The 27,341-nt window shown below is 40.9% G+C and overlaps 1 protein-coding gene across 8 annotated transcripts in view; it reads right to left on the reverse strand.

Moving 5' to 3' along the window:
* Window positions 1-27,341, reverse strand: part of ULK4 (unc-51 like kinase 4) — a 364,809-nt gene that overhangs the window by 318,483 nt on the left and 18,985 nt on the right. For all 8 annotated transcript variants that reach the window (XR_004950599.1, XM_016163283.2, XM_036219850.1 and 5 more), the window contains exons 12-17: window positions 26,553-26,649; window positions 25,104-25,208; window positions 22,461-22,521; window positions 20,985-21,166; window positions 20,061-20,107; window positions 17,727-17,805 (exon numbers count right to left, since the gene is read on the reverse strand). Coding sequence is in view for 7 of the 8 variants with exons in the window: in XM_016163283.2 (XP_016018769.2) it covers window positions 17,727-17,805; window positions 20,061-20,107; window positions 20,985-21,166; window positions 22,461-22,521; window positions 25,104-25,208; window positions 26,553-26,649 (571 nt within the window). In the remaining variant the exon portion in view is untranslated. The remainder of the gene's footprint in view (window positions 1-17,726; window positions 17,806-20,060; window positions 20,108-20,984; window positions 21,167-22,460; window positions 22,522-25,103; window positions 25,209-26,552; window positions 26,650-27,341) is intronic.

A 27,341-nucleotide genomic window follows, 5' to 3' on the forward strand; every position in this document is an offset into this window, starting at 1 on the left:
CCCAAGCAAGACTCCAGAAGCGTCCTGCTCCAGGGGCCGGGTGCAGCTGCTGGTTCCTCACTATTCCAAACCTTCCCACGGAGCCTTTGACCTTGGCTGTTTCCTCCTCACAAATATCCTTTATGCTAAAGTAAGGCAGAGTGAGACCACAAAGGTAGTAGACAGTGCCTGTGCTGCCCATTTCTCCTCCCTTCCTTGGGACACAAAACTATTTCCCAGCTCCCGGAGTCAGATGGGGCGGTGTGACTAGTTCCGGGCAACTGGCTAAACGTAGAAATGATGTATGCATACCTGTGTGCCATTTTCCGTACTCTCTTCCCCTGCGCCAGGATACTTAAAAGTATCACGCTGGCTGGAGAGCCACATAAGATGGAAATAGCCTGAAGTCTCCTGCCCACAGCGTCACCCAGGCCTGCGGCCTCTGCGATTCTGACGGGCTTCGATACCACAACATAAGCTAGCCTACCCTGAGATGGAACCCTAAGCTTTTGATTCAAGGAGATCACTCTATTTATACACAGTAATGAAGGAGTTTTCATACTTAAAAATAATCACTAAGAAAACAGTCAGGAAACTACTGCATCCATATCTTAGGAAGATCATTCGTGTGGCAGCTCAGATCTGCCATTAACGTTTATGTCACAGATCTGACACTAACCAGCAGAAAGCAGTGAATGTAAAGTACACCGATAAATCTCACCATGCGGATTAAGAAATTGGATGTCAAATTGCAATACCTCTGTAGTTCAAAACCAGATTAATCATTAAAATTATTTTGTCCATTTCTGATGGATGGGAGACAAGGTATCCTAAATATCTCACTTATTGAAAATAACGAAAACATTGAATATTTTTAAGTATATTTGTAAAATGCACAGCCGAACTGTCAAAAAATTAAGGTGACCTCAAAGACCGAAAATAGAAAGAAAAGAGGAAAACAAAGAAACAGGTAAACATAACTGAGATACTTTTACCCTAGGGGCTTGTGCTGAATCTTGGTGACCTTGAAATAACCCTTTGGAATGAAAGAAGAGAAAAATCACGGAGGCTGCCCAAGGAGCGGTTTCACGCTGGAGACCACTCACATTCAGTCGGGACTCCAAGGACACAGGAGTAACCAGCCTGCAAAAGAGATTCTCTCCCTCATATTCGAACCAAGTCCCAGAAGCAGACCTGCGGCTCACATTCTCGTTTACTCTCACGTGGACGACCAGACATTCAAGCACCTGGGAGTCTCCTAGGCTGACCAATGGAAACATGACTTAATGAGTCTGCAATTAATGAGGTCGAATGCGAGGATTTCCCCATCATGCAGTGGTACTCAAATTTTCATGTGCTTTCTAATCCCTGAAGAATTTGTAAAAACACAGATTGCTGGTCTCCACCCTCAGAGTTTCTCATTCAGGAGATCTGGGGTGGGGCCTTGGAATCTGTTGTCCAGTGATGCTGAAGGTCTAGAACAGCTCTCTGAGATCACTACTATGGAACTCGAAGTTGTCTGCACACTGGAATGACTTGCTTAGCTTTAAAAACTACAGAAACCTGCACTCGCCCCCAGAGATTCTGGTTTAACTGGTCTGGGGTATAGCCTGGACATCAGAATTTTCAAGCCCCCAGGGAATTCTAATGTGCCGCCAAGATTAGGAACCACTGCTACAGAGAACAGAGTCTGAATGCGCAGGAAATTTAAAAAGTTGCGATGGTTCCACAAAGTGTGACCTGTCCAACCACCCCTCCCCAAGTGGGCCTGAAAAGCATGCCTGGGAGCGGGGCACCAGCACCTCTGAGACACTCGGAGGTGGCTGTCCTTTACGGGCCAATGGCAGCACTTAACTGCAGGCACAAGGTGGACACCGTGAGTCACAGGGCAACCTGGCGATCAGAGCATTGGGACCCACCAGAATCCTGAATGATAAATTAACCATCAGATCGGCCTATTAAACTGATGCTTGACATATAGTAAGAAAATTATCGGGCAGACCTAACAGAAGTCCACATATCAAGGACGCACAGCTTTTAATCCCAATCCCATAGCCAGGCTGGTGGCTCAAAGACCCAGAGCTCCGTGACTACACTGGAGGTTCCTTTGAAAGAGATTCCTCCGAAGTAGCCACAGGCAAATGCCGCGCATCTTCCCCAACACTTCCCATCCCCAGAAGGTCCTCGGCCCCTTACCATGTGACTGAGCACTGGAGAAAGGGAACTACCCAGACCCGCTAACGGCGGACACTGGCTCTGAACTTAGACTGATCTCTGGAGACCTAAGATGCCCTTATACTCCAACAGTCAGAGTAGTTGCTTATCAAGGTCAGGTGCCACAGAGTCTTTGCCAAATACATCTCACATCTGTCAGTTGGGTCCATGGCCCCATCCTTCGTTATTTTCCTCGATCTAGAACATACAGTGAGAAAAGATACACCTAGAAACTGGCATGATTCCCACAGTGGATTCCTGACCAGTGGATTGAGGACTATCTGGATTCGGATGGGCCAAAGTGGAAGCCCCCGCCTGCCCGGCCAATGACAGTAAACCAAAACCAAAACCAAACCACATCCACGGCGATCAGCAACTAGGGATCAGTGCCACCAAAGGCAAGAGGTGCAGGGACTGTGATTTCTACCACATCCTCCTTCGACTTGCCTGTTAGGTCAGTGCAGAAGCCGCCTGGGTCATGGAGAATTACCACTGATTACTGCAAATTTAATCAGGCGATGATGCCTGTTATAGCTACAGCTTCAGACGTGGCAAATCAATACAGGCCCTGGCACCTGGTATGCTTTCATTACCATTGCAATCAGTAAATAAAATCAGAAGCAGTTTCTACCTGCTGAACTGCCCCTAAATCAAGTCTCCCGCTCTGTCATAATACAGGGTAGAGGGACCGTGATCATCTTGATAATCTGCAGGACATCATACTGTTTTATTACACTGGTGATATTATAACTGGACTAGTGAGCAGCACACTAATTTGCATGCCAGAGGTCAGGCGATTAACCCCGCAAAAGTTCATGGTCCATTACACTGGTGAAGTTCCTAGGTGTCCAGTGGTCTTGAGGCATGTAACGAGATCCCTTCAAGGCGAGAGAGAAGTTGCTGCGCCTTGCATTACCCACCAAGACAAGAAGGTCCAATGCTTGGTGAGCCTGTTTGGATTTTAAAGGCTCCAGCCCATCACTGCTCATCGATAAGGCTGCCAGTTCAAAAAGAGGTTCTGCAGCAAGTCCAAGCTGAAGGACGAGCTGCTCTGCCAAGTAAGTCTAAAGACCCAGCAGACCTGATGCTGTTGGAACCGGCTGTGGCAAACAGGAAAGCCCGTGGCAAGCTCTAGCAGCAGAACCAGCACGGAACCCCAGGACGTGGGAAGGAGGCCGTGTCCTGCCCTCTGCCAGCGGCCACTTGCCATTTGAAGAGCAGCTCCTGGCTTGCTGCCAGGCCCAGAGTGCGCTGAATGTCTGACCATGGGATATAACAGGACCTGACCTGCTCATCGAGAACTGACGTAAACATAAAACTAGTTACGGACGGTAGCATTTTTTTTTTAAATTGAACCATATCTATGAGCCCGAGCCCAGCAGATTGACTCACTCCATATGTTGATGGCCGAGGCCCCCATGGTATCTGCTCCCACTGCTGAGCTGCCTCGCCCTCCTCAGCCCACACCCGTGACTTCCTAGGGAGTTCAGGAAGCACAGACCTGGTTCACGTGTGGATCTGCATGTTACGTCAGCACCGCAGACGGGGGTGGGCCACTCGAAGGTGGCATACAAAGACAAAGGTGAAAGGGAATCCTCCGAGTGCGCAGAACTGTGGGTGGTACGTCTACAAACAGAGAGATGGACTAAGGGAAGAATCTATACCAACTTAAAAGTAGTAGCTAAAAGGCCAGCCAGGGGCTCAAAAACTAGAAAAGAACAAAATTGTATTAAAAAAAAAAATTTAAGTGTGGGGAAAAGAGGCATAGATGGAGATTGGAATGAGAATGGAATGTAGACATTCCTAAATAAATGCCCAGCAGAGGGCAGCGACAGTCAGCTGGAAAAGCAGAAGCATCCGTGGGTGCCGGCCAACCTTCACCAGGTACCCTGGGGCCTGCTCCGCGAGCCCGCGTACGAACAAAGCAGCCCGGAGGCAAGGATGGAGGCTACGCGTGGGCTCCATGAACAGACCTCCACTCGCTTGGCTACTGCCACTGTTGAGTGCCCAACCCGCCATGAACAAAGGCCAACACAGAGCCCTCATGTAGCTCCGTTTCCTGGAGGGCCCAGCTGGCCGCCCAGTGGCAAGGTGATCACACTGGAACCTTATGATCATGAACAACATTTTGTCTCCACAGGAACAGATGCCTATTCCAGGTCCGAATTAGCCATCCCTGTCCCCCTGCACCTGTGCCAACTCCACCGTCCACGGTGCGGCACCTTTCCATTGACCTCCCAAATGCGGCTCCTTCTGGCTTCCGGGAACCATACCCACCCCACCTCCCTTCTCCTCTTTGGGCTAAGAGGTAAGAACGACTCATTACAAAGCATGGAGAACTGAGCTGTCCCTTACAGTTAATCACCCCTTCATAAATGAGCCATCATTAAATTATCTCAGTTCAAGTGTACCATGTGTTAGAGACTGTAACTTATGTAATCCCCTTTGAAAAGATTCACTTTCCAGTTTTTCCCTCATCATCTTGTGAAACTAACAAATACTGGAAATGACAGCTTCCAACCCATCCTTTCCTTCTTGGAAAAGGCTACTGGAACACCAACATCTGACACTTAGACTGACCAATGAGTAAGCCGTAAGGTTTCGTTTTGAGTAACAGCCTTTTAAGCCTTCACAAACTATTAGTTTCATAGTTTTGTGTTCGTTGTGCTCAAATTTCATAAAGGAAAACTGCTGAAATTGCCAGGGACAATGGATTCCCACGTCATCTTGGTATGAGAGCATGAGCCTCTCTGAATTCCACTTCTTGACCACTCATCGGGCAGTGATGGTCACCAGCGGCAACTGTGTGGCAGTGGCTGAGGGAGGGCAGTGCAAAGACAGAGCCTGGCAGTCCGCGGAGGCGCCGATCCACACTCCGCCTACGGTGGCGAGAACAGTACAACGACGCTGTGCTAACAAGTGTCTTGGGACGGGTGTCGGGTCCTACAGCCGGGGCGCGTGGCCATGCTGGAGAGAGATGCGCACCCCGTGTCTCCCCTTCTCCACCTCCCTCTGGCAGCCACGAACTAAACCAGACAGAGATGCGGGGAGAGGCGGTTTCACGCAGAGGAAACCAAGCCACACATGTATTCTAGATGCTTCTACACTCCTCTGGCAGGTCCTCACTCCTGTATCTAATGTAAGCATCAACTGGGGTGTAGATGAAGGTTAAATGACATTTTTATTTGAGAACAGAACACAATTACACTTGCTACATAAACGCTTAAGAAATCAAGTTACCAATCAAGTTGTCCTTCATTAAAACTGAGTGTTTTCAATGCTGGAACATATAAAAGTCATGGCACAAAAAAAGGAACTCCGATACAGTGTTTTTGAGCTTGGTAAACCTAACTACTATTATTTACCTGTTACCATATTCTTAATAGCCATCTCTTTGACACTCTTCAAATAGTAGAAATAGAAAGCTTATTTTAAATTGCATTTTTCTGCTTCAAGGATCAGCTCTAATTACTTGTGTTTTGTGCAATTCTCTCCATCACCAATTCTCTTTCCATGTTTCTTTCATCGAATTGAAAATTAAATGTGCTGCTTTGCTAGGTTCCCAAGGATTACTAAATCACATCGTATTCAAATATATAAGCCTCAAAACTGCTGCCCTAAAAATATTATAACAAAGGTATGTTCATAGCTCAGGTAAAATGAGCATAAAAATTAGTCGAAGCAGGAAACACAGGAGCTAAAAACTGTTCTACAAGATGTCAGGTAAGAAATTAAATGAATTCTATCATTATAAGAAATTAGGAAGCATGCCTTTTAAGAATTCCTTGATGTGAGATGTTTAATTTATATGCAAAAGTGATTCAAATACGGCAATTCCCCAAATGGTATCCACTTCAGCAACACGGCTTAATATAGCAAATCCAGCCTGTTTCACTTCCTTCAAAGACGTAAATAGCATTCAACTCCTGCTTCATCATTTTCAATAAATGTGTCTCTCATGCTGTCCGGAAAGTAACCAAAAGAGTTCATTTAACAGGGAGGTGTGGGGGCAAATTCACTGAAACTAATGATGTGGAGGGTTAGAAATGACATCGGTCTCAGCTCGGGACGACCAACAAGCCAGAAACGGTCACTTGGTGGCTGACGCGAAAGACGGCATCTTACCCAGGAGATCACACCAATGTAGCGGTGGGGTACCAAGAACTCTGTGGGGCTACGTAATAACCATGAAAAGGGAGAAAATATAAACAAGATAGAGGTCGTTTTTGTCAGGAAAACATCTAGCACCATTTTTACAAATTGCCATCAGTAAGAAGTTCCTGCTCAGATGCAGGTTTTAGAAAAAAAAGTAATGACACATGGTTAACCAACGTGTCACGTTCCTTCTACGACGCCGTTTCAGTGAGAGCTTTGCCGTGCGCTGTAACACGTACGCTGGCAAACACATGACCCCACTGCCGAGCGTGTCCTTACGATGGGCCAAAGTTAAACAGCGCTTCACTCAAAGAAGAGGGAGGTTATTTTCCCTGAGTTTCCAGTAGAAAATCTATGTCTCTCTACGCTTCCTATTGCCCTGCCAAGAAGCGAATGCAATCTTGACCCTAACTCCAAGAACGCTTTGAAACGAGATGAGGATGGTGGTCTCGCTCCTGCTAACACCCCCAAACTCCATCTTGCCAAAGGACCTATGACCGTGGGTCTCACACGTCATATTACACTACTTTTTCCTCAGTCCCCTTGGTTCCTGACTCCCTGCTCACTCTTCTCGTCCACTAAGGATACCGGCTCCTTGCTCACCACCTTCCTTCCAACATCTACTGCTGTCCTCACCTTCAACAAAGTGGGCATCTGCGAGGAAGACACACCTGGCCCTGCAGTTCCTTGATCTCGTCACTCAGCTACTTGACCAGTTTCTCCACCCCGACTCAGCCCCTCACGCACACACATCTCAGACTCTGACAGTATCTCTGGCACTTTTCAAACTCAAACGCTCTCTAATCACCACTATCTTTTCATAATCCTTATTTAAAGCCCCTCGGCAATAATTTTTTAAATTCAACAAAACCATCCAAGCCAAATGGCCTCCTCCACTTTCTCAGAGCCTTTCTTTACTTCCTTTCCTACACAGACTGGGTTCTGGGGTAAGACTCAAACCATGTGGCCTTATGCGAGACAGTTTCCAAGTGGCCACTCTCTCTCTCCAGAAGACACAGCCCTCCCCTTGACTGAAACCCAACCATCTTCTGGAGAACATCACACAACTAGGCAAACGGGAAAGTTTCTTTCACCTTAAATTCTTGATCACAAACTGGGTTTCTATAGAACCCTATTCTCTTTCCCTAGTGAGTCAGCTTGCCCATTCTCAGAGATGACAGTTTTATACCTTCCCCTCTACCTCACAACCCCTGAACACTCAATCCCCCCTTTCTGATAGTGACCTTGATGGGCTCCACTGTCAGAAGCCATCAGATACAAGATCCCTCACCCTACCACCACCAAGTCTTACCCTCCACTCCATCTACCTTTATTCATCCCTTCTTCCTGTTATAGCGGATGAAGTATCCCTTCCGATCTAAGGCCAGTCACCCTGAGTGCCCCCCTCTTCCCATCTTAAGGATTGCATACCCTCAGCTGGCCCCTCTCTAGCCTCTATCTTCAATGCCTCCCTCTGGACTGAACCTTTCCCAGGAGAATTTAAATGTGCCGCGCACTCAGCCAAACTTTCTTATCCAGACATTCCCCGCTTGCTCATCCTTCTGGTTTTCTATACAACCACTCACTCTGCCTTTTACTGCATGGGAGTCACTAACCCTCCTTTTGCCAAATCCAATTTAGGTTAATGTCTTAACCTAACCCGCAGAAACGATCAAAAAGATGACCATTTCCTCCCTCACAGCACATGATCCTCCCTCCCCTCCCACTAAAGCGACTCTTCTGAGTTTCTTTCTACTTCACCAGGGTTCCTCCTCAGTCTCCTCTACTACTTTCTCTTTCTCTGTTTAACATCCTTTGTCCATTATAAAGTCCCATGAGGACAAGGACACCTGTTTTGCTCATTATTGTGCCTCTGGTGCCTGTTCCATTACTCAACTCAAAGACAGTGCTCATTCACTGTTTGCTGACCTCGCTCCATACCTAACACCCCATAGAGAATTAACTCAAAATGAATCATAGGTTTAAATATAAAAGCTGAAACTACAAAAATTTAGAAAGAAACACAGGAGAAACTTTTTGTGACCTTGGGTTAGTTATAGATTGTATTTAGACACGACATCAAAAGCATAATCCATAAAGGGAAAAAATGATAAATTGGACTTCATCAAAATTAAGAATTCCTGCTTTTGAATGACACTACAAAGAGAATAAAACAACAAGCGACAGACTGAGAGAAAATATTGCAAAGGACTTACTTATACAGGACTTATATCCAGAATATATAAAGAACTGTCAGATAGACAGCTAGCTAAGAGTGGTAGGTGGAGAGATGTTGGGATGAGAGGAAGGTAGATAACACTCAAAGCTCAGTAATTAAGAAAAAAAAAAAAAACTTAAAGAAACCTTTGAGATGATGATTTCCCCAAAATGAGTTGCTCTATACCCATCCAGTCTCGTCTCTTTTGACCACAAGCTTCCCAACTAGAAAGTGACTCCAATTTCCACTAGTTACACCTGGACCGTGAGACTCTGCTGTCACTGCTCATGCTACGTTCCCTGTCTTGTTCTCTCTCACAGAGCTAAGCAAATTTAATACTGACAGGGAGGATTTTCAGGTTCTCTAAGTAGCTAAGTTGCCATAATTAGAAGACCACATATTTTTATGACTAGAAAAAAAATCATAAGTGCTACATGAAAAAAAATCTAGATAAAAACAATCTCATGTATGTACATAAAACACATATATCTCAAAAAGTACAAATAGGCATCATTTGTTCTTCAGAAAAGTTACAGATTGAAAATTAGGGCTGTGGGAAGTAAGGACCATGACTTACTATATGCGGCTGTCCTCGCAGGGTACTCAAGCCACCGGGGACAGCAGAGAAGTGGCACAATTGTGCAGCTTAACACTGACCTCGAGCCCAAAGTGGAGCACACTGCACTGCACCCCCTAAAACAGACGCCGGGACAGCCAGTTCACTCTCGATGCAGTTTCTTCACGTCCCACGTTCCCAAAGCACGCCGTGTCCCGGAAGGACCAGGGAAGTCAGATAACACTTCAAATCGCCCTCTGTCCACTGCTACACGTAAAATTCACTCCTAAAACCAATTCAGTACATGGCTGAATAACACAGTGTCAATATCCGTAAGTCAAGAATTCTTAGGAGATTTCACTCTTGTGAGCGACTAAATCACAAATGTGATTATCCAACGGAAAACCAAAGAGGACAAAAAGACAAAATAAATTCTGAAAATTAGATGAATTTCAAGACAATAATGGCAATAATGCTGCGCAGCATAATGAACGCAGTGATCAATCTGTTGAAAATGAAGAGAGAAAAATGCACTGGCAATTAGTGACAGTGCACTGATGAACATTTGTGTTTCAATCTAGAAAAATGTTAGAACGAGAAAGTTACAATCCAGATAATTTTTAAAAATCATTTTCTCACTGTACGTGTGACATGGCAGTTACAGTGACACTGTGAAGAAAAAAACGCGCCTGTATGATGGAGACAGTTGACGTCGCCTCTTTAATCAAGTGATCAAAGCAATGTGGCTGAACGAGAGACACCTGACACTACGTGCGCCCCGAATGATGAAACATGAAGCACCTCGCACCACCTGTGATGCGCTCCTACCAGGAAAAAGAGTTCAGTCTGAATCTATGAATTATTGGAACACAACTGAAAACTCCGTATTTTGACTATACGTATCACCCAGTGGATTACACTCTAAGGATCAAAAAGTGAAAAATTTAAAAAGCACAAAAATATCTGAAACTGTACTTAGTAGTTTTCTTGTTATAATATTGGTATCGCTTTTAAAGTATGGGTGAAAAAATAATTATGCTAATGTCATTAGCAGCCAAGATGTTCAGCTTATGAAAAGAAAAATAATAATTTTAAATCCAACCAGTAAAAACTCTAATCTTAAATTTGAATCGGAAGGATCAGTATGAATGAACTTGTGATTTTTTTCCTTTTTAAGAGACAGTATTTCTTAACTGTGACCCTTGAAAGATTCTAAAAGAAATGACAATCCCAGACACCCCTACACAGCCTCTGTTCTCTAAGTACCATTTCCAAAAAAATTAAACAAAGTTACTTACAGAACTGATTTCAGAACTAAGGCTGACTACTGCCAAAACTGAGCCTGTGAAATCTTGACAGAATGCAAGCAAGTTATCAGAAACAGCAGTAGGTAGGCTCACATTGAAAGGAGAGGTACAAATTTAAAAGGGGTCCCATTGCACTGAGATGCAACGATTTAAGTATCGAAAAAACTAATGTCTGTAAAAGACTGAAACACGTAAATCCGTAAGTTCTTAACAACACAAAAAAAAATCTCAGTGGGCACTTATCAAGATTACCAAGGCACCAACTCATTATTCTGAAAATTGATCTATAAAAGAAAACAATCTCTTATCCTGCCTTTGTTAAATCAACTGTATTTTGGGATAACCAAATAGTCGATATGGAAGAGTTCTCGTATAAGAAAAACTCACAGCTATAAATCAGAAAGGAATTATAGAATGAGAAAATTATCATTTTTGCAACCTTACAGGAGTGATGGGAAAGTTCATAATGATAAGGCTGACAACACCTGAAGCCAGACAGCAATCACAACATCACTAACGAGGCAACAAGACATCCCACGCCGCTTCCGATGAAGCAAGAGGAAATACATAGCACCAACTAGGAAGAATTCCTACCCTCTGTCCATAAAACTCAACTTGAACCTGAGCAAGGCCACACATCTAATCAGCAGTTAACAGAAAACACAGGTGACAGAGGACCATGTTAAATGACACCAAACCAGCAGAATAAAATTTCCAACATTCCAGCTTTGGCTAAAATAAGTGATTTGTCTTTAATAAATAAATTACAGTGAAAAATAATAGAGAAATGTTTGAAATTAAGAGTCTTAAGAAGTTTGAAATTAAGAGACTTGAGTCGCACTATCTAAATGCAATACAGGACCTGAACTCAATCCTGGCTCAATGAGAAAGCATAAAATAACACGTATGAGACGATTAAAAAAAACGAACACTGACTGGACATTAGAGGATATCCAGGAACCACTGCTGATTCTGTTGGGTGTGATAATGGTATTGCGGTTATATTTTTCAAAATCTTTTTCTGTTAGATATGTATACTGAAGTATTTATGAGTGAAGTATGATGTCTGGGATTTTTTTTAAAATACTATAGCAAGAGAGAGGGAGAGGGAAAGAAAAGGAAGAAAAGAGGGAAGGAGGAATGAGGAGAGAAGGGAGAGAGGAGGGAGGAGAGAGGGGACGTGAGACAGTGGGGAAGAGGAGGAAAGACATGATAAACGAGATTGGCCAAAAAAAAAAAAAGCTGTTGGAAGTAAGTGGATATCTCATTATTCTAATCCAATTGTATGTATGTTGAAATTTTCCACAATAAAAATGTTTAAGGGAGGGGTCAAACTAGAATGTCTATTAATGATCCTTCTAGTTCTAACTTTTAGGGTTCTACATTATATTTCCTAAAATATATCAACTGCGTGCTTGAGGCTACATGTATGTAGCAAAGTATCAAGAATATTTCTTAAAAATTATTACACATAAGAACCACAGTGATTACTCGGTGGTAAATGTGTTATCATGGAGGAAAAGCTCAAGAAACTGGCTATATTTTCTGTGGAAAAGGTAAAGAAGAATTTAAAAAATGCTTCTAAATATATGTAAGAGGTCATGATCAGCTCTTTTCTGTAGCCACTGATCACACAATAATATAAAAGAGACTTATACAATGCAATATATATATATACACATATATATGCACATATATGTACACATATATATACACCCCTTACTGTTAAATTGTACACCTGAAACTTACTGAATTTTGTTAACCAATGTCACCATAATAAAATTTAATTTAAAAAAAATTAAATTAAGATAATAGCAAAAAAAGATGAAAGACAAATTACATCGTAAGAATAATAAAAGATTTTTTTTCCTCCATCTCTATGTGTAATCAATTATACCAATGTACTTTCCTACTGTTCTTTTAATCATTTATTAAATCTTTCGACATTGACTGAGTGCTTGACATACACGTTACTTGGCTGCTAGGCACTGGAGGAAACAAGATGAATAATAAAGTGAGGTCCTCTGCCTTTACAATGCCTACTGGATCTTCAATCACAATTTTTATTGCCCACTGATAGGAAACTTACTGAAGAAATAAGGACATGTCTTGCACTTGAAATTTTATTCATGATTTACTGAAAAATTACCTACAAACATCCAACTGAGAGTTTTACTGAGAGTTTTACAGAAACTGGATTCAAGGCTTCTACACCCGAAGGTTCACCAACAGACTCCACTGGGTTCCCAAGTTCCCTGAAGTCATGGGCAAGGTGTTGACTCTGCATTTTTCCGGAGAGGCTGCCTTCGCTTTCATTAATCTCAAAGGATATTGATCACCAATAGAATGCAACTGCATTTCATGCAGCAGAATCTCCACAAAAAAAAATAAAGAAAGAAAACAGGGAAAAGATGAAACACAGTACCACATATCTGCTAAGCCTGCTTCTTCCTAAAGTTGAAAAATAAATTCTTAACCGTGAAAAACTTTGTTTCCAGTGTTTGAGTGACCTCTAGCGGTTGCTGCAACTGTCACGACCAACTGATTTAAAAGACGGCATCACAAAGGAACAAGCTGGCACAGTCTCAAATTATTCTGGAAATTCGTTAACCAACAGAACTCAGTTTACAATGCAGTGTGCTTTGTTTCACAATAGTTTCCCAGATAGCTAAATATACACTATTGTTTTTTTTAATGAAATAAGTATGATTTGTCCCAAGTTTCATTTCAGAATAAAGCATCGGCAAACATCCAGGAAGGGCAGTGTGCGAAGGAAGGCTACGAGGACCTCAGGAATTAATGCCCACCCCTTCCCCTCCATGCGGCAGCATAAGAATGCAATGGTCGCTCAGGGCCGGCAACAGGAGTTGGGGAAATACTTAGAGGTACCCCAGTCTCTGAGGAGAGGGATGTACTGGTCCAAGAACTGTCCCTCAACTTGACTGAGCACAAGGTCAAGTGCAGTTCAGGAACTGCCAGGCCGAATCCTCTCTATAGTAGTAGCAACAGCAATTGCCGGGGGTACCAGGCCACTGGCATGGAGCTGAGGCCGGGATGAGCTGGGCACACCACCGAGGGTGACTGACAGGTCCCGGTTACTGCAGCGATCTTCTGCAGGAGTTCCTACAGCAGCAGAACACATGGTCTCTAGTCACAGCTAAGTCGCAAGCACAAGGACCCCGTAGGGGGTGCAGGCAGCCTCATGGCTCCAGCCCTGGCCTCTGGCCTGTCTTCCCCGGACTCCACGCCACAAGGCGCCCCTCCACACCTGCCATGACTTCTACCTACACACACTTCCCCCTCATAATTTTTCAGCACCAAGGGGGAGCTGACCCTGAACGAGGACCATCACGGCCCCAGGATATTTCTGAACATCTGGATCAGTCTTTCCCAGGAAGTGTCCTACTGGTGCCTGGGACAACTGTCTACGACCTCGAGATTCATTCATGCTTGCTGCCTGACGCCATAGTTCATTGCTAGCAACGTGAGAATGTGCCACACTTTGTCTGCTCTACTATTGGTGGGCATATTTTTGTTAATTCAAATTTAGAGCTGCAGCAAGTAACTTGCACACGTCATCTGGTACACTGGGTTGCAGGGTAATGGGCGCGAGGTCACAGGACAGATGAGCGCAGCTTTGGGAGACGTCGCCAAGCAGGGTTACGTTCCCCGCGGCCACACAGCTGTGTTCCTTCAGCTCAGGCCTGTCGCCAACACTTAGGATTGGGAAGCTTTTTAATTTTTCCCACTCTGGTGGCTGCCTAGACATTTCATTTTGATTTGCATTTCTCTGATGCCGCAGCACTTTTCATACTGAACATTACAATTTATAATGGCCAGACCTGGTTATTAAAGTCTGCCTTCTATGATCATAGCAGGCAGCAAATCTGTCATTAGTCTTCAAAATCCCGATCCAGGAAAAAAGCATATATATTAGTATATATTTATATTTATATTTTGTTTTATGTGCTAAATATATAACTTACATATATATACACACACATACATACATCATCCTTCACCTGAATTACCATGGCCTGGTCTCAATGACTCTACCTTGCCCCAACCCTGTAATAGACAGAGTGATCCTTTTCAAACATAAGCCACATCAAGGCACTCCTGCTCAAAGTCTTCTGATGGCTTCTCATCTCCTTCAGAAAAAAAATCCCAAATCCTGACTGTTTATGACGACACGGCTCTGGACGAGCTGGCCCCTGGCTCCCTCACGGACCTCATCTCCGACCACTCTCCCTGTCACTCAGCTCCAGCTGCTCATCACCTTGTGCTCCTGACAACACGCCGACCGCTTTCCTATCTCGTCCTCTGCAACTGTTCTTCGCCCTGTCGGGAAGACACAGCTTGCGCCCTCAATTCCCCTGGGTCTCTGCTCAGACGCTCCCATCCATGGTTCTCCTCGACCAACCTCTCTACGCCAGCACCGCCACCTCATCATTCTCCAGCCCCACTGTTTTAACTTTTTATCTTTTTCATTGCATTTATCACCACCTAACATCTGATGTTTATTACCTCTTCCTCACACTGGGACACAAGCTCCACCAGAGATGGATGTTTATCTTGTTTAGCACTAAGCCCCAGGATCTAGACAGTGCCTTGTCTACACAGGTACTGACAAATATTTCTTAAGTAAAAAAACAGTATCGACACCAAGAAGAGATAATCAATGTCAGAAATAAAACAATATCTGTGAACTTCTTCTAGAACAAAAAAAAAACTTGCCTGGAATGGTCTTCCTGCACGTGACAGTGCTACCCCATAACACCCTTCCTTTCCCACACCCTTCTCCGCTACCCTTTTTAGATCTTGTAAAATAATGTAGACTTCGCTTCCATGCCATTATCTATTTTTTAAAAGTATGTATACTTTTTCTGAAAAATCCATTCTTTACAGATTATACTTTACAACATTAACAGCTATTATCTAGGCTTGGATTTTAATGGACTCATTGTTTATATTTTTTACAGTGCCTTAAACTCTATTTTTTTTTTTTAGGCTACTCAAGTAGCTTCCTCAAAGTAAATAGTTTTAGAAATATTAGCGAAATTCAGATTGAGTTTCTGAATTTCTGAAAATGTCTTTTCTTCTGTCCTTGCAAGTAAGCGACCTGATGGCTCTATGGAGAGATTTAAGATCACATGATTCCTTAAGTGCTGTTCCATTCCCACTGTTTTCTGCATCTCCTAGCTTTCAGTGGTACAAATAAATGAAATGCAAATCGAATTCACTGTATTTGCGTATAACCTGGTTTTTGGTTTCCTTTTTCCCTTTGAAATTACAAATTTCAGCAGGGTAGGTCTAAATGTGCATCTTTTTTCAATGTTTCGCCTGACATTTGGTGAGACCTTTCATCTAAAGATTTGAGTTTTTCTTCGGCTCAGGGTGAAATTTTCCTATATTATTTCTTTCATGATTGTTTCACTTCCGTTTGCTTTGATCTCTCCTTCTGGAAATCCCACTGTTTATCTTAGATGAGTGCTGTCCACCAGAAATATGATTCGAGGCACATAGGTAATTTACAGTTTTCTAGTAACACATTAAAAAATAAAAAGAGGTAAAATTAATTTTAATATTTTTATTTATCCAAATAGACCCAAAATGTTATCATTTGAAAATGCAATCTATAAAAAAAATCATAGGTGAGATACTTTACACGTTTTTTTACATGGAGTCTTCAAAATCTAGCACATGCTCTGCACTTGCAGCTCATCCCAATTCAGATCTCGACTGAGACTAGCCGCTTCGCCAGGACTCCGCAGCTACTGGCGTCTGGTGCCTGCCGTACCAGACAGCTTAATCGAGCGTCTGGAACCATCTTCTATGCCTTTTGGTTCAAAATTTTTATCCTTTCTCATTCTCTTCCGAATCTTAAGAGAATTCATCCAACTGATCTTCAATTTCACTAAGTCGGCTTCCTGAGGTACTCATCCTCCTTGTTACTGCATCCGTTGGCCATTTTAATGAACCGTCATCTTCAGAGGCTCTTACCTCGTGGCACACCGCTCCTGAGAAACAGCTACCTGTTCTGATTACCCCAGAACGTCCTCGAGAATCTCAGGACTGTGTCTTACAATTTAAGTTTTCTCTCATCTATAGCCTCTCTATTTCATCAAGGGCCCTTTGCTTGGAGTCATCAGAAGGAACCTCCACTTTTGAGCTCCTAAGTCTTCTCATCTGCCTAACGACACTGCCCTTTCTGCTCAGTCTTTTAGATAAAAATCTAATTATACATCTGGCTACCGACGGGATCATATGGGTCACAATTCATTGTTCTTGGCCCCGGAAAGAAGAAAGGAAGATTAGACTTAATGACATTTCCTTCAGTAGCTCAGAGATCTAACAGTTCGTAGGGAATGGGGATAAAATAAAGAGAGGAAATGCAGCGAGCCTCAATTTGCCTCCTGTTCACGTGCACCCATACCACCCCAGCAGCAGGCTACGTACTGGACAGCACACACACACAACATTTTCCATCACTGCAGAAAGTTCTGCTGGATAGCACCTGGCCAAACAATTCCATTTACAGCTCCAAACACCACCACCCCCAGGTTCTGCCTCTACTAAACCCCCACTTCTTACTACAACTTCCTTCAGGAGTTTTTGCCCTTCTCCATAAAAGCCCTGGTTCTTCTCAACTATTTTGACAACTGAGACTCTCCTAGTCCAAGGCAGGAAAATCTATTACCAGTTAAGTGTAATATACATGAACAAGATAAATACACAGTAGTTTTCAGTGTTCAAGGACACTCACGAAGGCTAGTACAATGGCAGTCACATTATGGGGCCTGGAATTACCGGTTAACTACGAAAGGCTTCCTGGTATCAGTATTTGAAAGAAATTACTGTTATTAGAAAATATCTTTAGTGCATGCATGGCCATTCAACAGTAGAATCACTGTCAGAAATAACTGATAAATGGTGAGGATGAACACACTAAATTCAAGGTGAAAAGCTAAAAGAATGTTCATTTGAATTATGAGCTATGTTTCTACCTAGAAAATACATTAGTTTTAATAAAATGTTGGGTAGACTATAAGAAACTAGTAATGAAATAAGCCTTATCCAAAAATAACTGAAATAATGAGTAGAGCCCACAAACCCTGTAACTCTGCCATACCTAACCTTTAGTAACAGAATATATTGTATGCGATCTGCTGTATTTAAGCTTAAATGTCTATTTAGGTTACCATTTTATAACAAGGTCAAAAGAAGCTGTGTATTCTAAATTACGAAATGAAGAACAATCTTTTTTGTCATTCATAACATTTCAGTAATAAATTACCTCGATAACAGGTGTATTTTCTTGGAGCTCAGCCGTGTGCGAGGCCAGTAAACCAATCACGCGAGCGACCTTGGCCCGTCTGTAAATGCAGAGAAAACAGTCCTTATAGAGGAGAGTCGGGGACGGAGGTTACTTACATTAAGCAATTGGAAGCACTAACAGGAGATAAAAACAGAATGCGACAGAGTGAGCATATGCGCCCCACGGATGGGCCCAGAGAAACGCTCCCTCGTGTACATGGGGAGACGTGAACAGCAAAGCTCTCTGCAGTCCCATTTGCAATACTGACAAAAATTGAAAAACTTGTACTTGAATAGTAAAATGGAAAACAACATTTTCCAAAAGCTTTAACTCAAGAGAAGAGTGGTATTTGGCCAAAGGTCTCTCTTCCACTTCTTGGTAGACCAGTGATTTTATATTTAAGTACAAAATAATATCGGAACAGTTAAACATATATGTATGTATATTTACTTTAATAGAAAGTTTTACAATCGTTAAGTTTTACAAGTATTTTTCTATTCTCATAAATACTAGTTTTAGTGAGGTGTTTCTATTTCATTATCCAGCAGGAAATGAAATATCACTTCGGGTGATTTGAAACTGTTTATTTCATGTAGAAAATTAGTTATGATATGAATCTTTTTTAATTAAAAAAAAAAAGGTGAAGCACAAAAAAGTTCAACGTTATATTATCTACAACATTTACTATTCCAAAATAGGAAACCGTGTAAATAAAATGATCAGACATTCAGCATATAAAAAAGGCATACCTTAAAAAAGTATCATAGGCAATTAATGACATTAAAAATACATAAATATGGTATAAGGGGAAGAGAAACTTATAAAATTACATATTACATCCTATCTTGTTTTTCTATATGCTGAACACAGCCAAGGAATAAACACATCTACTCCAACAGTGACTAAGCCCAGCTAAGTGAAGGACCCTTATCCACTACCAGGGAGATACGGCCTGGCTCGGAGAAGGCCTCACTGGGAGAAGTGGTGTTTGACAGGAGGAAGAGAGAGTAAAAGAAGGATTCAAGCAGAGCACTTGTCTGCCTTACTCATTTTCCTCAAAACTGCTTTACATTTAAACTTCGAGTTTAAAAAAATAGGGAAAAAACGGTTTTAAAACACTACTTGGAAAGATTCAAGAACGTCTATTTTTAAAAGTCAGCAGGGGGCACCCCATTCAAGGATATAATTTAAGCTTTCGCTGAAGGGTTATTTCCATGGTTTCTTTTTAATGAGCATACCAAAGATTTCCTCTAAGTTTTACATGCTTAAAAATTACCTAAAAATACTATTTTGTAAGGTCAGATTTTATCTTGGGAAAGTAACATTAAAAAAATGCATAAGGATTATCCTAAAAAGCACCTTCTGAAAATACCTATTGTTTCCCCATATTTTGCCAGCCTGGAAGAATAAATTAATATCCTCTTACTATCACATTTCATAAAACCCCCCTCATCTTCATCTTTTCACAGGCTTCTCCTAATAATGAGATAAGCAGACCTGATAATAACTTCATCTTCCACATCCACAACATATACTAAGCACGCACTAAGAAGAATCAAGCACTGTTCAAGGTACTTCACATACTTACCTCATTCCAAGTTTAATTATTACCAAAAATCTATGAAGTAGATACACTCTCCCCATTTTCCAGATGAAGAAACTGAGGCTAAGCAGTTAAAGCAGTTTGCTGAGGGGGTAGATCTGTAATCCACAGCCAGATCTGTCTGGATCCAAAGCCACTGCAATTTCATCATCCCACACAGACTCCCCAGGGAGCGGAGGTCATCATTTGGTCAAGCCTCAAGGTGACCAGAGCCCAGAACCCTCTAACACTTATCTAATGTGCTTTTCGCCATGGCATGCTGCCTCCATGAACAAATACATATCCTCTTATCAAAGGCTTACAGATCACAATCCCATTAGATTTTAAACAACGTCATAAGGAAGCTAGCTATGTATTGTATAAGGTAAAGGTATCACAGCAAGGGAGAACTCCTTAGGAAACATAATGAAATTAAAACACAGGGATGGAGGATAAAGTATTTGATAAAGAACATTCAAAAGAACAACAGTTAATAATGTTTCCAAACATACTTTAAGTAATTCTAAAATTATATCATATTAGAATAAGGTCTATTTTGAAGTCTTTTTAAGTTTACAACTGGATGTCTATAGAAACTACCTATGATTCAGAGTCATCATCACTTCAGAATATTTTATGACTAAGTGTTTAGGACTATGTGCTTTTGATAAAATATGTATGCTATAACTACTTACTAAAGAATAAATTATTAAAATATAAATGTTACTTACACATCCCAGTTTGGAGCTATTCGTAAATGCTGGATTAGCAATTGAAACTAGAATAAAAAATTAAGATGTACATTTCATTCATGAAACAACAATGAAAGTGACTGCTAAGTTAACAAATCAGACCACATACAAATGAAATATGAATCCTGCGCTGAGATAATAATTTACAAAAATGCAAAAGCACTGAGTACATAAGATCGAAATAAAAACTAAGAAATGCACTTTGTTTTTCATACCCAGTTATATTCCTAAATGAGTCCTACCCCTCACCCCACAAACAGAGACCGAGTATCAAAAAAAAGTAACCTTAAAACTATCCTAAAATCAAATGAGTTAAATTTTTAAGCCAGTTCCAAAATCAGGACCTGCTATGGAAAACACCCCAGATCACTGTAACTCCATTCTGGGGACGACTTCAAAAGCTCTGCCAAACTCCCATGGTTTCATTGATGAACCAAGACAGTCCAAGAAACTTCAACAGGGAAAAATGAAAAAAAAAGTCTTAGAGACTTGCTGTCTCCCTTAAGTGTCATATCAAAAATCTGGGTGTTTACCAGGGGACCCAATAAAAGAGCCCCTACTCCACATGGGCAGCCCATTCCACTAGTCAATGAAAAGATCTGTCATGATTTCAGATACAAAAAATACCTCCCAATTACAACAAGTTAATATAAAATGCAACCTGGGTGTTACAATGGAAAAAGTTCAAAATCACTGTCCACTCGAATGCTTTTAGACCTGAGAATTAAATAGAGAATAATTCTGACAACTCTATAATCTTGAGAAATCACCCTTTTTTCATTGTAATTAAATCAAATTAATAGTTTAGCGTTTGTTTTCATCTCTGTAGACGTACAGAAGTTACGTGCAGAAGGCACGTGCTGCGAGGGCAGTGGAAGGGGTCTGTATGTCACAACCACCTACCAGGGGGGAATGCAGGAGCCTGGTGGCCACCTCCCTGTGACCAGCCACCACGCACAGATAGCAAAGGAGGTTCAGCTTGGCTCGGGAGGCCCCCGTGGTCTTCTCGGTGGAGTCAATCTGTGAGCACACTTGTTGTAAAAAGTCATTCCAATCCTGGTCTTTTAGTGATGCTAACTTATCCACTGAAGAGGAAAGAAAATATTAAAAGTGCATATCGTGTGAAAAAGAACTGTTAAAAATATCACGAGAAATAAAATGGAACATAGAATTTCAATAGCTAAGATGAGGCCAAAAAAAAACTGTCGCTTCACAATGCCAAAAGCAAAAATACTCCAAGGTTGACATTATTTGTATTTACTCTTCTATACTCATGTCTTCTAGCAATGGAGACTTTTTAACTATGTCAATGGAAAACTGCTTATAAAAAAAAAAAAAGAAAGCAGATGCCTGAAGAATAATCCTGCAACTGAGAATATAACAAAATGCAAAGTTAAATAAAACTATACTACATAAAAACAAGAGTGTCTCTGTGTAAATAAAACAATCTAGCCTTAAAATATCAGAAAAGCCAAAAATTTTATAGTTAAAAGGTTCCAATGAAATTACTATAAACATAACCAGGTTAACATGATAGCTAAAATCATCTGGGGGCCCTATCTGCAAACTCCCATATAAACAAAAGGCAAAAACTAAGAAAAGAGACATCATCCAAAGTCAACATGGTTTCAGCTGATCTCCATCCTTAAACTCAACTGTAATAATAATTTCCTAAAATAACTCAAAGGGAAAAAGGGAAAAAAATTACTTCAAGATAATAATCCTCTAGGTTTTTATAAATAGTGGTTCTACTTGGCGTGGTTTATTTAAATTGGAATATTTTATTTATTTTAGAATCATAGATTTCTGTTCTAACTATGATGACGTTTACTAGCTTAAAAGCTTTATCAAACAAAATACATCAAATTTAAGGTATAAAAAAATTTCTGATGTTCACCCTAAATGAGACTTTCCATTAAGTAAAAGAAAAGGTAACAATCTTCCTGTAAGTACCTGCGCCCCACACATCCCCGCGTAGGTGAACCATCTGGCCCCAGTCTCCACTGCCCTGGCTCCATTGAGCAGAATCTCGATTCTTCATTGGCATCTCCAACCCTCTGCACCCACAGGAGTGTTGGACATTCAACTGGCTCTACAAGGGCAAGGGCAGAAGGGCCCACCCGCTTCCCAGGAAAACTCTCCCATCCGCAGAATACAGAATACACGGCAGCCCAGACTCAGCTGAGTAAGGTCAGGGGCTGGCGCAAGTGAATTACAGATTGTTTATAATTTCCATAACACTGCCCCAAGAAAATAGCCAGTTGGCAAGAAAAGAGAAATTTAGCTATTCATGAATAAAATATTCCATTTGCTATTAAATTTCATATTCGTGTCTATCTGCAAAGTGTCTGTGTGTTCAACAGCCCATTATGATCTTACCTGAATGTGCGGGTAGATGCAGTATTTTTGAATCAAATTTAATTGGTGGTTGTTTCATTATCTGTGGTTAAAAAACAAAACAAAACATTTTGAGACAGAAATCGGTCTCCTGATTGATCTCCTGTTATCAGATTATAAATCAATGAGGACAGAAAAGAATGCTGTAAAATTTCTCACCAAAAAGAACAAGAATTCAACAGTGCCCTTTCAGATTAAAATGAATATGAATAACTTATAAATGTTAAATTATTTCAATTGATAGTTGCAATAAATAAAGCTTCATGGAAGTGAGTTACCCAGACTCGACTAACTCATAAGCTAATTTACCTCTAGGTCAGAAATTTAGTCCTTCCGCAAAATATGTATTGGGCCCCTGCCAGAGTGAGGTACCATATACTAAGCATTAAGGGGGACAGAAAGATATAACCAGAGTGCGGATACTCTGGGTAACAAGATAAACATTTGTCAAACAACAACAACAACAACATTTAAGTAACAATGCAAAACAGGTGGGACATAATGACAGACAAAAAACATTACGTTTCACAAGAGAAATTGTTTTAAATACTAGAAAATGCAAAGCAAGCGCTCTAGGCTGATATAGTCAGGGCAGGGTCTGTTGATGAGGCAGAAGGTGGACTGAGGCCTCACGGGACAGTTAAGACTTGATGGCTGAATTAAAGACGACACCACCCCAGGAAGCTGTGACAGCTTGAACAGGAAAATGCGTGATTTTTCTTTTTTTAAGGAAAGTGAAGAAAACATGTAATTGGATCTATGAATTTTGAACAGCTGGTATACGTCATTGTGAAGCTTTTAATAAAAAATTTGACCATCGTTTCTGTGTCTAACTTCTCCAAAATCTATAGAGCATTTGCAAAACTTCTGCTGGTGGCATTCTTGCCAGAAATGCATAATCTTACTCTCATCATGAGACACCTTTAGACAAACCCAAATTAAGGGCCATTCTGTAAATACCTAACCAGTGTATAAAATACCCGACCACTTCAAAGTGTCAAAGTCATGCAAGACAAGGAAAGACTGAGAAATTACCACGAGGCCCTGAAAGACAAGGACAGACAGAAGGAGAGTAAGGACACATAACAACAAACTGAAACGTGGGATCCTGGAGCAGAAAAGGGGCATCAGCGGCACAAGCGGTAAAGTGAGAACGAGTCTGAAAGTTTGGTTCGCAGCGCTCCACTGACGTTAATCCCTGGCTTTGCTAACCGTCTCATGATCCTGTGAGACGTTAACATCAGAAGTCACTCCGTAGAAGGTACATAGGAGCTCTAACATTCTCAACCCATTTTTATACGTCTAAAATCAGTTCAATATAAAAACTTTAAAAGAAACTGCTACTGATTTTTAAGGTTTCTGAGAAATAACTACATGCGGTTATAAGATAAAACAAAAAAATAGAGAACGTGGTCGAAGATAGCACAAATGGTTCTGGAAGGTCCACTGGGAAAATGCCCCATTACACATTAAATTTGGTGTAATACACAGTTACTCTGCCAGATATCTGAACTCATAAATCGAAATAGCTCCATTACGAAAAATAGCTGGGTAATCTATATTGTTATCTTTCCAGTAAGTAAACATGCATCCAAGAACCCATTTATTCTAAACTACATTAATATTCCCCAGAGATGAGAGGAAACCGTTATAGTTTAGTCACTGCCCCAGCCACAGTGACCGGAGGCTGCCGCCGAAACACGCCAGACCCTCTCTCCCTAGCAGCATCGTCCTGGAGATGAGGTGGGTGGTAGAGGAACTGCCAGCTCGTAAGTATCCAGCATTTGAATTTCGACACATACCGGCAAAGGGCACTCCAGAAATGTTTACCAGTTGACATTCCCCCCAGCTGTATGTCATTGTCTGTCTCTACATTCTCTCACGAGCACTTAAAATTTTTGTCATTAAAAATGAGACCTCAAAAAAAAAAAAAAAAAAAAGACATTTAAAAAAAAGAAGCAAAAAAATTAAAATACGGAATACATGGTGGTGGAATGTGTGTTGGAGACTGGAAATCAATAGAAAACAGAGGGACTGAGGAATGAATGAGTTTTAAGGAGGGGACTCATCCCCTAGTAATGTAGTATTACATTCCAAAAGACACGAAGCAACACAAATCACACTGGGGTAGAAGTGCGTTGTGAGCCACGACCCCTCAACCTCCCAGTGTCTCCCACCGCCCACCCTGCAGTCCTAATAACCTATAAGAGGGCATGGTCTCTGGGGAATCTGCCCGTCCAGCTGCGCCCGGTGAGTGACGCTCACTGACATCTGCCTCTGTGAACACATCAGCAACTGGAAGAGCTACAGTCATCCAGGTCAAGGATGTATGGAGAAATGAAGGAGGTGAGGACTGCGGTCTGAGGTCTAGAGGTCGGGCCACTCCTCGGCCCGCTGCACTGACGGGCGGCAGAGCCGCTGCAGAGGAGGAAGAGAGCTCACCACTCAGGGAAGTGGGAGGCCAGAGCGGAGGGTGACGGACAAGGGCAGGGGCTAGAAATGTAGACACGTGGCACGAACGAAACAAAAGCAGACGATGAGAGGACAGAAATGAAAGTGTCGCCCAAACTTCAGTCCTCACTGAAGTCTAAAACAGCCCTCAGTAGCTAGCGTAGCTTTCCGCACCTTCGGATTGTCAATAATTGGGGTGACAACAAGATCCGAGTCTGTGTAGATAAGCTCTCTCATCCGGGATTCCAGGTCCTGCTGACTCATGTGCCCACTTGTACTCTGAAACAAGAACAAAAATTAGACTTTGTTTCTGTGGCTAACGAAGAGCTTTGAAGACTTGGGCTAATAAGACGCTGAGTAAGACACCACTGAAAAAGGTCACCTGCATCAATATTCCGGGGTTGCTATTCAAAACACTTTCACAGATAGTCTCACTTGATCTTCACACAATTCCTGAAGTGTAAGTATCATCATTCTCTTCTTTTTACTTATGAAAAATAAAAGGCTCCAAGAAGGTAAGTAACTTGCTCACAATTACCACAAAGGCTGGTTAGGACTAGAAAACAGATCTTCTGTAGTTTAGTGTTTTAAACTACAATAAGGCAAAGTAGTTTTGCAATTACTGACATGATTTTTAATTCTCCATCCCCCGAACACTAAACGATTCAATTCTGCTTTACAGAATGTTCAATATAAAGTTAAAATTATAACATAAAAAAATGTCAGGCTAAAGTACTGACCTGTTACCTAAGTGTTAAACATTTATATCTTTATAAAACCTAGCTAAAGTAGAGTTAACATGATGAAATTGAATAACTGATGTTAAAAACACATTTATGATCATGAATTTTCAAAACAGAAAGAGTTGAAAGAAAAGCCAAAATGAATCAACTAAATAATCACTAAAATAAGAATTAGTAAGGTAGACCAATTAGAAAATTTGCATGTAAAAATTAATTTCCTATCAACAGAATGCATATACAAATAGGTTATAAAAATATGATATCCCATTCACAATAGTAAAATATAAAAAAATAAAATGCTCAGGAATACGTTAAGTGATCAAAAATTGCAATGAATTCTCATTTACTAAATGAAAAATATTGTTATAAAATTATGTTCCCTTGTTTGAAAATTAACATGTACAGAACCAAAAGAAAGGATATCAAAATATAATCAGTGATACTCTGAGTAATTAAACTATAAGTAGTTTATATTCTTTGCCTTCTAAATTTTATGTTTTCTACATTATGTAATTTTTATAATTAAATCAAAAGTATCATTAAAAATTATAAAATAAACGTCCTTCTAGCACTTACGTAAATACTGTAAAATATTTTCAATAAAATTACATACACTCCTCTATGACAACTATTTGCCAGAAGAGATTCAAGATCTTTCACATTTCAGAATGCATTTTTTATATTTACACTGATGTTCTATCTCACATAGAATCAAAACGTTATTAGCAGAGTGAGATTTTATTGTAACCCACGTACATTTCATTTCAATGCCAAATGCATTCGCATGGTCCAAATGCATTTCACATTACATAAACATTACAGTAACATCTGAAAACAATTCTATCTCAGATAAAACAAAAAAAAATCCATCTCTGTTCACCTTGATCAAAGGAGAAGTCTTCTGCGGCGAATTCTGAGCCCCGTCTTCAGCAGGACTTAATTCCACTGCAGTGCTAGTTCTCGGAGTAGGACGAGAACTGAAAAACACAGGCCAGTGAACGTCATTCAGGTTTCAGAAACTCTATCCTCTGTTGACTATGCTCTGGGGAAAAAATACGTCTCATAAAAATGGTAGAATACTATGATTCTATGTGATCTCATTATATAAAAAATAATTTAAACTTTGTGTTTACATGACACTCTTACTTTTATAACTGTTTTTAAAGTTAATTTCCTGGCTACTTTGTTTCTTTTATTTACAGTTCCTATGCTATATTCAGTATTTTGTTTTAACTAGAAACCTTAAAACATTGATTTTATTATTTTTTAAATGCCTCCTGGTATAAGCAGGATTAACATAATATAGTAGATTGGTTATTCTACAAAGGATGAATAATATTTACAATTTTATTTCAGAAAATGTTTGAAATGGAAAATTACCTTGGTACCTATAATCTGCATCTATTTTTAATGAGCCTTCGACACCTATCAACAACTGCCATACTCTCAGTGGGCTACGCCATTTCCCACAGGTCTAATTCTGAGTTTTTCACATTTTAAGAAATCCTTCCACTCAGATAACCAGCATCTTTTTTAATGAATTCCTTCAAATTCGCAAGTATCATCTCGCTTTCACTTGCTTATCTGTTTATTCATTATTTAAATAAGTACTTACTTGGCTTGCAAACTTGCCAGAGATTATGCAAATTTTTTTTAAAAAATGGGAATT

This window comes from Rousettus aegyptiacus, unplaced genomic scaffold (genome assembly GCF_014176215.1).
Source record: "Rousettus aegyptiacus isolate mRouAeg1 unplaced genomic scaffold, mRouAeg1.p scaffold_m13_p_4, whole genome shotgun sequence".
In the NCBI taxonomy this organism is placed as follows: Eukaryota; Metazoa; Chordata; class Mammalia; order Chiroptera; family Pteropodidae; genus Rousettus; species Rousettus aegyptiacus.